This window comes from Cavia porcellus, unplaced genomic scaffold (genome assembly GCF_034190915.1).
Source record: "Cavia porcellus strain 051 isolate PalLab524CR breed Dunkin Hartley unplaced genomic scaffold, mCavPor4.1 scaffold_8, whole genome shotgun sequence".
NCBI lineage: Eukaryota > Metazoa > Chordata > Mammalia > Rodentia > Caviidae > Cavia > Cavia porcellus.
In genome coordinates, this window is record NW_026947491.1 from 69713453 (window position 1) to 69726758 (window position 13306).

General features: G+C 32.5%; 1 protein-coding gene across 5 annotated transcripts in view; it reads left to right on the plus strand.

Annotated features, from left to right (window-relative positions):
- Nav3 (neuron navigator 3) overlaps positions 1-13306 on the plus strand; it is a 747442-nt gene that overhangs the window by 403945 nt on the left and 330191 nt on the right. Inside the window, exon 1 of one of the 5 annotated variants that reach the window (XM_063255186.1) lies at positions 12324-12707. The exons of 3 other annotated variants lie outside the window; for them this stretch is intronic. In XM_063255186.1, the coding sequence (XP_063111256.1) occupies positions 12465-12707 (243 nt within the window). In that variant the 5' untranslated portion in view covers positions 12324-12464. Of the gene's footprint in view, positions 1-12323; positions 12708-13306 lie in introns of those variants that run through there. One more of the 5 variants, XM_063255187.1, reaches the window with a different exon arrangement.

The window sequence follows — 13306 nt, forward strand, 5'->3', positions numbered from 1 at the left end:
AGTTGGTGCCTCCACAACTTATATTTTTCCTGCTTCCCTCCAAAGGTGGTTATTCCTTTTTGTTCTAATATATTACTATCTTTTCTTATCTACATTTCTCTCTGATTTGCTAGACAGATATTTATTCACCCTTATTCCTAATTTCCAACTTATGTTTGGCTGATCACTTTATAGAAGGATCCTTACTGAGAGTTCAGATGCTGAGAAAGAAGTGGCACCAATAAAATTCAAATGGAAAAGTGAGAAAGAACAAGCAAGTTTTCAAGCTTATCTGAATGGAGCAGCCTATTTTAAATTTGCCTGGAATTGCTCAATCTCTTTAAGATTCGCTTGTAATTTTGCACTTTTATTGAATATTTTGTGACAGAATAATAAGCCCTGTTCCTTGCCAGAGATGCTTTGCTTAAATCAAATCCTCTGGAGAAAAATATAAGAGGAAAAGCTGCTAAGTTTACTTAATAAAGAGTTCCTTTCCTTCTCCTTCAGTGTTTTACTGATAGTGTTTATTAATGATTAAAATGCTTTGGAAAGTTTTCCTAGCGATTCTGTGAAGATCACTATTCTTACTGCAGAGGAAAATGTTAACCTCACCTGATATTTCTCTAGCAAAGCATTTTAATCCTTTTGAAAGCTCTTAGCATTGCCACATTTAAGTGGTCATTTCACTTTTGTGACAGTATTGGTGAAGTGTTGTTTTGCTTATTTTTCTTGTTTATATATACTGTCTTGGAGTTATAGTCACGTTCTGTTTGTTCTATAAGATACCTCCTTAACACCCAATGTGGTTGATGCAAGCTAGTGGGAGAAAAATCAACATTCTTCTCTCATTTATCTCATTTTAACTCTAAAAGGTAAATTAGGCTAAATAACTTAAATTAGATACATTTAGGCATATCTCCGCATAGGTACATATTTTTCTGTAATTCTTCCAATAGCAAGAAAACTATATAAAATATATATAGTATAAAAATATGTAGAGTCTATATATGTCTCATGCTCCTCATACTATTAACTTTTAACTACTAAGATAATGTTTCTGAGATTAGAGAGAAAAAGCCAGTGAATTAGAAACTGGGACTGATGATTATAAATATATGTAGAAAATAGGCTTGTTTATGAGTCCCAAAGGAAGAAATAAAGGTAAGAATCTCTTTATGATTAACATAAACAAAAATAATATAAGAAAAATGGAGGTTTAAAAATTTAAATAATCTCAGTAGACTATTAAATTGCAATTGTTTTCCCTAATGGTATTGTCAGAGAAATCCCATACACTTTGTTTTATGAGAGTTTGAGATGTGTACAGTGGGAAATTCAAAAATACTATTGCAGAAAATATTTCAGAAATAAAATCTCTAGAACGTACATACTTTCAGGCATGAACTTTAAAACTGTTCTATGAAAATGATATAGTCTTTAACGAGGCATTTCACTGTGTAAAAGGAAACAGAAAAATTGGCTTTAAGGGAGAAGAGTCCCTCCCATCCCTTTATAATTATGAAACTTTCCATTTATGTTTGTTCAAAGTTCTTTTGTTTTGTTTTCTTTTGTTTTGTTTGCCTGTTTTCTGTCAGAAAGTGTGGGAAGTTGGCGGTGGCTTTCCAGGAACTAAGCCTTTGATTGTTAACATCCTTTGTTTTCAATGACTACATGTAATATTTAATGCTTTTGTTAGAAAAGTCTGGACTAGATAATTGCATTTAGAAGAATCCAGGTTAAAATTTTATGGACTCCATCAGAAACTGCTGAGTAGGAGACAAGAAACAATATATTAGTCTTTATGCTTTTTTAAATTTTTTGTTTTATTTTAAAGAGATTAAGACAAAAGAAGACATAACAAAGCAGATAAGATTAGAACAATGCAAGTAACAGCATTTTACACAAGACAACTCATAATTAACAGTAACTACTATAGTGTCTCTTTCTTTGAAATAGCAGCATACTGTTTATCCTACCTGCATTGGGGGACAAAAAAGAACTTCTGTTTTACAGACAGAGAAATTTATGAGCGGGATTTTACTTCCCTTATGATGAACAATATCAAAAGCAAGGTATTTACTGTACATCAAATTCAGTTCATGAAAAAAATCAGAATTTTAAAAGTTGTCAGGAAGCTCCGTTTCCTAGCTGTGTAATGACATGCAGTGTTACAGTTTCGTGCATAACGTGTTACACTCATGAATGACAGTTCAGCAAGTTTAAATATATGTTAGTCTATGTTATTTTTATATTTCAAAGAGAGAAAAGTGAAAAACAAACAATGATACAGAGTTTCAAAGCAGGATAATAAGTAATTAACAATGGTTAGTGTGTTGCATATTGTTGTCTCCAAAGTAGTTGCTTAGATTACAAGATATAGGTGTGCGAAGTTAATCAACTTATGTAAGCACAAACCAATCTTTTCAACGAACTAAACAATTTTGTAGTACAACTATGTTACCTTCCTTTCTTCCATCCGTTGGTTGTTTCTTTCTTTGTTTCTTTCTTTCTTTCTTTCTTTCTTTCTTTCTTCCTCTTTCTCTTTCTTTCTTTCTTTCTTTCTTTCTTTCTTTCTTTCTTTCTCTCTCTCTCTTTCTTTTTTTCTTTTTCTTTCTTTCTTTCTCTCTCCCCCTCTCCCTTTCCCTTTTCTTGTCCATTTCTTCATTTCTCCTTCCCCCCTTCCAGTTCTTTCCATGTGAGCAGTGTTTTCCCTTTATCAGTACCTCTTCCAGATTTTGTATATTATTTAGTTTCTTTTTAGTTTCTTATACTAGAGAGCAAGATGATGCTTACACATGCTAGTTTTATTTATTTCACTTGTGAGTCTGGTCTTTAGTTGAATCTATTTACCTATGAAAGCCCCAAGTATATCCTTCTCTATAGCTGAATAGTACTCCATTAAATAAAAACTCACAGTGGAAATAGATGTTCCTAGGAATTTTTTAGTGAGACCAATAGAAACTGTACTTTGACTCTTTTGTGTTCCAGCTCATTTTTCTCATTTTTTTCTTTAGGCATGAACTACAGACTAGCCAATTATTGTATAAATATGCTACTCATTCTAAAAGTGGAAGAGTTGACTTATAATGAGAATTTTAAACTGATGTTAATAAGTATTAAAATTCTTCTTTAAAATAAAATATTGCTTATTGCCATCTACTTAATGGAAAGCTATCAGCAAGTTTTTCTTAACTTTTATTATGTTTAAGTTAGTAAAATCTTTACAGTTTATTTAGAATACAACTAGAACATAAACAAAACTATAATTATTTTTTATTTTAAAGAGTAAAACATAAAAAACATAGAAATGATACAAAATTTCAAAAAATAGTAGGAAATCAACACTAATATATCCCATATTATTATCTTAGAAGTAGTTGTTCAGGTTAAAAGATTTAGGCATGAAAAAGTGATCGAGCAGTCAAACAGTGAAAGGACACACTTCTTTTGGATGAACCAACAGAGATTAGTAGCACAGTTATCTTTTTGCATATGTCTACCTCATACATATAAACTTTCCCCATCTTCCTCCGCCCCTTTCCCCTGCCCGAGTTGTTCTTTCCTTTTGAGCACATTCTTTGCTTTTCATTATCACGGTATCTACTGTACACCAGGGATATTGTTACTCTTTCAGTTGTGTTTACACTAGCACGATTTGTAATAGCTCTAGTAAAATTTTAGATGCATGACTTAATCATGTTTTCCATTGTCATTCTTACCCTACTTACTAAATCTAATCCATTTTGTGCAAGAATTTTGGGAGGGATAAAAAGGAGAGTATTTGTGAAAATATTTAGGGAAACCTTGTGGGTAAATAAATGTAGGGAAAGAAGAAAACAAAGCAGCTTAGATTTAGCTTAGATTTTCAATTTTGCTAAAAATCAGAAACTCCTCAAATATGTGTCACATGAATCATGATTTTTTAAAAGTCCTAAGTGAGTCAGGTGTTTTGGCAGGTGCGTATGTTCTTAGCACTTTGAAAGACTGACACATTAGGATAAAAATTTGGGCTTTGCCTGGCAAATTTTGCAACTTAAATGTATATTGGCCTCAAAAAACAAACAAACGAACAAACAAACTTCCCCTGCAAAAACAAAACAAAACAAAAAATTAAAGGTTTGGGAATGTAGCTCAGTGCACACAGTGGGGAGTCCCCAGAGCCAAACAGCAATAACAACCACAACAAAAAAACCAGAAGCAAATCACAATGAAAAGTGATATTTACAGAAATCTCTTGTGCTTTTTCAGTGTTATGCTTTTCCATTTATCTGCTTTCATGATTTAAACATTTAAAACAGAGAAGAGGTGTTTTAGAGCACCACAGGTACCATGCGTATTGTTCATAAAAGCAATCCATCAAGGATCTATAAAAGTTAGGCAACAGTTACTGATACTTTCCATTTCAAAATGAACCATTTCAAGAAATTTCATGGAGAAATTCTTCAGATGCTGATAATTTTACAGAAATGTTATATCTGGAGATCAACACTAGTAGGAAAATAGATTGGGCAAAGAAAATTGATGGTGATTACTCAGGTGAATGATAATTAGTAAGAGGAAATACGCAAACAACACTTCTGGTTAGAAAAAACAAAAAGGACAAAGGAGGTTTTAAGTGTTCACTGAGGCTTTAAATTATGCAATGGAAACTTAAATTTTCGATCGATTTTTAAATCTAATGGACTAGATGCTTATCTTTGTGCTGTTGTAACAGAATATTACAGACTTATTTATAAAAACAGAAGCTAAGCGTTACTGTGTTACAGATTGAAAATTCGAAGATCAAGGCATTGGTGTCTATGAAGAACTCGGATTTTTGAAATTGGAAAGAGAGAAGTGGGCACAATTAATGATGTGTTTTAATAAGCAGACCTAATCTTACTCAGGAGGACAAGAGCCCACATGACGATGTCTCATAGTACTGCTGCATCGGAAATTAAATTTCAAAATGAAATTGGGAGTGGAAAACACATTTAAAACAGCTTGCAGTATCTGATGTAAAACAAATATTTATTTTATATCTGGGCTGTTGAGAAAAGGGCTGCTGCACACAGCTGGGAAGGTTGCATGCTTCCCCACTAGAGACAAAGAGCAGTACAGCTGCGAGCGTTGGTCCGGAGTTACCACTTTCATCCATTGAATAAGTAGACATTCAGAACACTTAGGGGACTGTGTTGCTTCCTAACTGCTTACTGCTACCCACGCTTCCTAATCCTGCCTAATTATATTCTATTTAAATGTTGAAAGGATGGACCAAATATTGAATGAAATTCTCAGAAAAAGAGTACACATCAGTTCTGTCTTCATCATCAGACGTCCTCATTTCTGATTTGAGCTTCATGTCGTCACAGGTGGAATAATAGACTTCTTGTTCTCTTCTCTTTCTCCAGCTGTTTTTCTCTTTCTCTCTCATTTCTCTCTCTCTCTCTCTCTCTCTCTCTCTCTCTCTCTCTCTCTCTCTCACACACACACACACACACTCAAATAGGTGCTTTGAAATATCTCTGGAGTTCTAGTAAATGTCACAAACTTTTCTAATTATTGAGTCGAGAGGCTTTTTAAGATGATCTATAAAGAAGAGGGTCAGTTTTTAGGTTATATCTGAAATTTAGAAACTTTTCTGGAGATAAACTTGGTATCTTGTAGTCACAGCAATTAACTTAACTCAGATGAGGGTTAAAATGTAGGCTAATTTCGTGTTAAAATTTCAAGATGAATAAAAATTTAAAATAAAACTTTCTACAAGTGTTTTCTAGGGCTGGGTTTGTAGCTCAGTGGAACAGTGTCTGCCTGGCAAATGTAAGGTCTTAGGTTCAGGTCCCAGTAGCAAAATAAATAAATAAATAAAATATTTTCTGATTATTGAAAGAAACTTGATATGCTCTCAAGATACCTGAAATTAGACTCAGAAAGAGTGGGAGCAGTGAAAATAAATTAGGTCTTACGATGCTGAGATGGGAAACAATAGGCCTGCAGAGCATTCACAGCGATAACTTATACCTTCACAGACATTATTTTTATTGAGATCTTCAAATGATTGTATTTTAATGTATCTTTTTGTTTAGTTATAATTTATATGATTTTCAAAAATAATAAAAAACAAAATTAATGAAGGAAGCTTGGTACAAAGATTAACCTTATAGAATTGTGTTTTTACATTTTGTTCCATCTAAAATTATTTGATAACATTTTTCAAGACTAAAATGTCAAACCTTGAATTAAAGAGATTTTCTGTACTTTAAAACAAAACATATTTATGTATATGTATGCTAACAAGAATAGACCTTTTGAATTTAAGTATTTTTAATTTTGCAAGTCTTTTTGAGCATTCATCCAGATTCATAAGTCTACTGTTTTATTACTGAGATTTATTTACTGAAATTTATGTAGCATGACTATCCAAATAATTATGCTTTTTTTCAAACAATTAATTATCATCTATCTAGATACATGTATATTTTTACTCTAGATATTGATGTACTGTGTGGGAGAAAGTTAACTTTCTCCCAAAGTATTCTACATTTGCGGTTCATTGTATTTATGGTTGAAAAGTCTGTATTTAGTTAGTTTTATTTTCTCACTTTACTCTATCAGCATATTATAAGGAACCTATAAGATGATAAATGTGTATCATGGAGAATGTATACTTTCCACCTTTGCTGAGATCATCCTAACTTTAGTGGACATTGTATACCTTTGCAAAAATCCATTAACTGTTTTATTTTTATAACCGTTATATTCTTTACCTACTATGTTTAGCCAGATACCACATCTTCCTTTCTCCTCTTCAGTACTACAAAAAGACACATTTTATATTATTTACCCTTCAAAATATTATAAACCTAGTACTTCTCCATGCATCATATTTTTCCCATGTGTCTGAAACAAATTATGGCAGTGGGAGTTTTGAAAGAAAGATTCTAAAACAGATCTTAGAGTTTTAAGTGTTTTAAGCATGGTCTGAGGAATACTTTTAATTCTGTATTCACTATATCTTGCTTTATTTTTATAACTAAATTTATTCATTGAATATGAAGACAAATCAACTCAATCATTTTATCATCTATTAGTGCAAATTATTTTTATCTAAAGTTTAAGGAAAGTTGTTATATGGATGAAAGATAATTTAAAAATGTAGGCTTTTGAAGTCTAATGTGAAACTAATAACATTCAATGTGTTTGAAAGATGATTTGGAGGAAGCAATTAAAATCTGACTTTTTCTTTATCCTTGTAAATATTATTTGCTAATAAGAGTATTTCTCAACCCTTAAGCACTTGAAACTAAGCAAACGTCTTAAAGCAATATCACTCAGCAACTAGACAATATACATCAACAAGTTTATGGTACTCAAAAGAAAAGCAATCACAGAGGAAGTCTATGATTTTGCAATCTTCTTAACATCTGTATCCAGATTGCAGGGTGGGAGTGGAGAACTCAAACTGAGTTTGCCACAAAAGCATATTTCTTTATAAGAGGTGCAAATTAACTCTGAACAAAACCTAAACATTCCTTAATATAGGTTAAAAGAAAATCTCAAAAGCAGCGTAATTGTAGGCCATTATTAATTACCACACTATTCTACATCCATTATTTAATAGGTTATAAATTCAAAATGCCTACTACCCAGTAAAAGTTTAACAGGCATGTATAATACATGACTCCTACTCAGGAGGGAAAATATCCATAGAAATATATTTCACAGTATCAGAGATGACAAATTACAAGATATAGGTATTAAAAGAGTTATAGGGACACTTTATATATTTAAGAAGGTAGAATAAATCATAAATATGATGAGGAAATTATGAAAGACACAAAGTATTAAACAGTATGAAATTGAAAGTTAGTGGACTTGAAAAAATGATAGAAGTTAATTGAAAGCAAAATGAAGCAAAAAAAGTAGGGAACTAACTGGTGATGTCTGATATAGATTGGATGGCCCAACAAATGTGTAATGGGAGGTTCCGAAAAATGTGGGATGCAGATAATATTTAATATTTTAGGAAATAGTGTCTAAAGGTATTCAAATGTGATAAAAATACAGAGGAGACCAGTGGGCTCAAAACACAAAGAAAAATATATTTTATTTGCTATGCAAATGAGTCTTAGAAAATATTAAGAGGAATTAGATGAAATAGCCAGCACAGAGATGGACAAGTATCAGCCCTTCAATACATTTCTCAAAACTATACAAGTGAAAAACAATAACTAAAAATCTTTACTAAGGAAGAAAAATTATTAATTTACAATTCTATACCTAGAAAATTTCCTCTCAAAACTGAATGTCAGACAAACTCTTTTCCACTCAAACAAAACCTGAGCCACTTAACCACTGGCAAATGTAAAATAAAAGAGTTGCTGTAGAAAGTGACTTAGGGAAAAGGAAAATAATTCTCGGTGGAAATGTGCACTTGGACAAAAGAAAGCTTAGCAAAAGAAAAGGAAATTTTATGAATTAAGCTCATTTTTAATCATTTCTCTTTTTAAAAGATAATTGACAGAAAATACAATTTTATAAGTGTAGAAGTTAGTGTGTGAAAACAGAGACACAGGGACATAAGAAAGAACATGAAAATAGAGATACTATTTCTTTTTGGAGTAAAGCATGGCTTGCTGTCCAATATAATGAAGCAGATGCATATGTCTTGCAAAAAAGGTAAAAGAGGTTTGTTTGTAACTGTTCTAAAAGACTTTTTCTTTTTTACCCTCAAGGTTCCTTTTCTGTATTTTAAACAAGTGTGCGAGCTGTCACAACTGGTCCTTGTTACATTATGTTGTATAACCTGGGTCTTGGGGAGCTATCACAAAAATGATGGTATTCCCGCCGCAATTGTTGCTATGAATAATAAAATGTCCGCAGTATGTGATGTAGGGGTCTAATGCCATCTGCCAGTATCCACGAACATGTGCCAGTGTGTCTTTCAGGTTGCAAGCAGAGGATAAGTTCACACTCTTCACAGTTTTTAGCACCATTTAGTCGTCTCTACGCTGTCTTTTATCAATATTGTCAGATTTTGCTTTGTATATTTTGGAGATTTATCATTGAAGTCATATAATTTTAGGATTGCTTACTCTTAATGTGGTGAATCCTTTTTGTACATGTTAATATTTCTTACTTAAAAGTCTACCTTTGTTAGTATTTGATATTCTCTTTCCTTTTACTCTGATCTGTGTATTCAAATTCAAACAGCTATTAGCTAAGGGAACAGGTGTTTGATCACGGGTTCATTTTAGGTAGCTGTTCTCTGAATTATCAGACTTCATATTTTATAAGGTATGGATCTTGGATTCTAGTATGTAAGAGAATCAGTTCATGTAAGTATGATTCCCAGACCTCTGCGTTGTGATTCTTACTATGGATTCAGGATGAAGCCAGTAGGCTATGTATTTCAAACATTGCTATTATACAGTGCATAATAACTATGACCTTAAAGTTATTACTTAAATGCTTGCTGACTGTCTTCTAGTCCTCAAAATGGTTCTTTTAGGATGATATGAGAAGACAGCACCAGATACACAGTGAATTTTCTGTAAGTTCATTTGTTGGTATTCTTGTTGGCAAAAGCTACTGCAAGGATATTGCATGGTTGATAGTGGTTATAATTTCAACTCTGTTTTAAATTCATAATTAAATTGTATTAGACAATATACTAAAGTCATTTCAATGTGAAAAACTGTCTTATTGACCAGGAACTTTAAAAATTTTTTAAACATTATGAGTACTACAGTATTTTCTGCTCTGATATGTTTGTAAAATATAAATATTTTAATTGCTCATTTGCATTTGGTAAGAAGTCAACTACTTTGGAATAAGGTAAAAAATATATAGCTTTACATGAAGCCATATCTGTCATTAGGGTGATTTATTCTAAGCAAAGGGAGACAAAATAGTCAAAAGTAGAATTAAAGTACAGTCTTGGGCTGGGAAAAAAGGCCCTCAGCTTTAATGTTCTATAATCAAAAGAAACTCTTTGGGTTCAGCTTTAAAGAAATTAAAATAAAAGTAGTACCTGTAGCTGGTGCTCATTCATCATGGCCTCACCTCTGGTTTTGAGCAGTTTTTATATATTTGCACATTGCACTGATCCTCTCTCCAGATAAACAGCAAGCCCAGTGTCTCACAGTTCGCTTTTTACCTGCATTTTTCTACCATTTCTTATTAAAGTATCAAGAACATTTGTACTCATTAAAAAAAAAATCTGAACTGGCCACACTCTTGGGTGGTCCAAAGTGTCTTCCAAAGTACCAATGCTATTTTTGCTAGTGACCCACTCCCCAAATAACCTGTGTTTTGAATGGTCTTCTTAGAATCCATTTCTCTTGCAAATCATATTTGTTTTTAGCTATGATATTTTATTAGCAGTGTGAGGATGTGAGTGTATGATTGGACCCTCATTTTAGAAACAATATATTAGTGTTCAAGTTATATTGTGTTGAACATTTTATAAATTTCAAAGTGATTTCTTCACAGAAATCATTTCCTTTCTCTATCACCACTAGCATTATATTTGTTTCTTATTATCCCATTGTGGAAAGCTCTCTGGCTGCTTTTCAAAATGTCTGCAAAATTAATAATTTGAACTAGAATTTCTTTTATACTGCATGAGCAAAAACACATATATTTACCATAGTTACTGGCTCATTCATCTATAAATTATGTCTCATTACATAAAGGTATGTAATAGTGTATAGAGTTATAAATAGTAGGCCAAAGAATATCATTCCTTTACTACAAGACATCTTCTGTATTAATGATCATGATTTTGATAATTGGCAAAATTTATTGTGTATTTATATTAAGATCCAATGATTTTTCTAGGAACTTTGGTTGTACTTTTGCTAATTCTGATGATATTTGATGATTGTATTATTGATTTTCTAAATAGATTAAAACCATGAGTAAATTTATCTTGTGTAATTCTTAGGTAGAAACAAACATATGAAACAAAACTACTGTTAGAGAGGAAGTTGCTATTAAACTCTCAATACTATAACCCATATTTGATATTACTAAGAAAATATTTTTCTGTTTTCATTTTTCTCTGTGCAAAAATTTTCAGGATATAATTCATATGCATCAAATGTTAGTTTAAAAATTAGCTCCTGATGTGCTTTTACAAGAAATGGAGCATGCTAAAGTAAAATATTTTATGAATGGGATAAACATTTATTGTCATTGAATGTATATATGCACATTTTAGAAGCTTAGAATTTTAAATTGAATTACTATCTTGAGTAGTAATGCCATTTTAAATTACTTTTAAAAATAGTTATTAAAGTGAAAAATCCCCACTTGCTGCAGAGTTTACCTTGTTCAGCGTATCTGAATCAAAATCATTCTTTGGAAATGAGAAGACAATTGTACCTACACTTTTGAATTACTGCAGTGCTTGCATGCGATAGTACTTATATGATTACTCTAGAACTTCCATGAGGTCTGTTCTATGTAAATATTAGCTTGGAATATTTTTATCATCATTATAACATTTAAGAATAATAATATATTTAGAGCCTTGATTACTGTTTACTGTATTTCCTAAGCTAGACGGCATGGTCTCCTGAATAACTTATTTGCTTTAGCTTTCTAGTTACTATTGCATGAATTTAACCTCATTTCATGGGATGAAACAGAATGAATACCACAGCTCTGGGCTGTCAGTAGTGAAAAATAGCTGGAAATCAGACAAACAGCTTCATTGCTGAAATTGTTTCCGGGCTAAAAGTTCTTCCAACAGCTGTTTGTTTTGGCCATTAACGTGTCCATTCTTTTTCTATTTTTTTTTAAAATTGGGGGAAATATGATTTTCTTTAAAAAGAGCATACAGGCTGGTTATTTCTGAAGTCAGGAAGAACTTCTGTCCTTACACTATTGTGATCTTTTGGCTTCTTTGACGCTTGAATTGGAGGCTTTTCCTTTTGTTGTTTTCTTTATTTACTCTCAAAGCTCAGAGTCCAGACTACAGTAGTGAGAAGAAAAGGCAAAATTGGAACTGTTTAATCCTAAGGAAGGAGTTTTGTAACATTTACCTTGCAGAAAGATTACTCCCTAGAGGAGTATTTAGTATTCCATAGACACTGAGTCACAGAATAAAAGAAAAGGGGAGGGAGGGAAGGAGAGAGGGAGGAAAGTGGGGGGAGGAGAAAGAGAGGAGGGAGAGGAGGAGGAGGAGGAGGAGGAGGACGACGAGGAGGAGGAGGACGAGAGAGAGAGAGAGAGAGAGAGAGAGAGAGAGAGAGAGAGAGAGAGAGAATGGTGGTAAGAGAGCATCCTTGCCTGCAAGAAAAAAAGATACTTAACAGAAGATGAAGTTTTACTTCTTCCTGAAAGTTATATTATTAGCTTTTTTTTTTTTTTTTTTTTTAAATCAGAATGACTGCTAGTTTTGTTTAAAGTATTTGTTCTGGAAATACTAAAGTTGGAGTCTACCAGACTGAGGTTAGAAGCATTTTCTTTGGCAGCAAAAAGGCACTTTTATAGAAGCCATGCCTGTACTTGGGGTTGCCTCAAAACTGAGGCAGCCAGCTGTTGGGTCAAAGCCTCTTCACACTGCTCTTCTGATACCAAGTCTTGGCACGACTGCATTGGAGCATTATTCTTCAGGACCTTTGGAACTTGCTGAGGCAGAGAGCTCAATGCTTTCTTGTCAGCTTGCATTAAAATCAACCTGTGAATTTGGAGAGAAGAAATCCCTCCAAGGAAAAGCCAAGGAGAAAGAAGACAGCAAGGTTAGTGCTGCAGACTTACATAGCTAAAATGCAAATTTCCTTTTAGGTGGACCACAGAGCATGTTGTGAAATGGGGACTAATAGACAGACGTAAGTGTAAAAGAGTAGGAGATAAAATAATTGAAAACCTGGACATGTGTCTTATAAAAACATACTTTTTTAGTGACAAAAGTCATGAACAAAATTCTATGAAAAGCATATACTATAATTCCTTAATGTTACTCATTGGTAAAGTACTTAATTAATTATTGATATAGTTAGTGCTAGATAATATTCTATCACTGATAACATTAATGAGTCACAAATGTGAGGAAAAATGGACCTAGTCATATATAATATACACATTATATATGTATATGTGTGTGTGCATGTATATATATACACACATATATCATGCAAAAAGAGATTAAAGTATAAAAATTTTACTGACTTTTCTCTAAAAGTCATTTGAAAGAATTTGTGTGTATTTGTATCCCCGAGCGCTCAATTCATTGTTATATGAAGGAAAGTAAATATTTTTCTTAACACCGCACATTTGTCTGGATTTTCACATATAAATTGAAACCCTCCTGGTTTAGTTATTACTGACATCTTCAGGC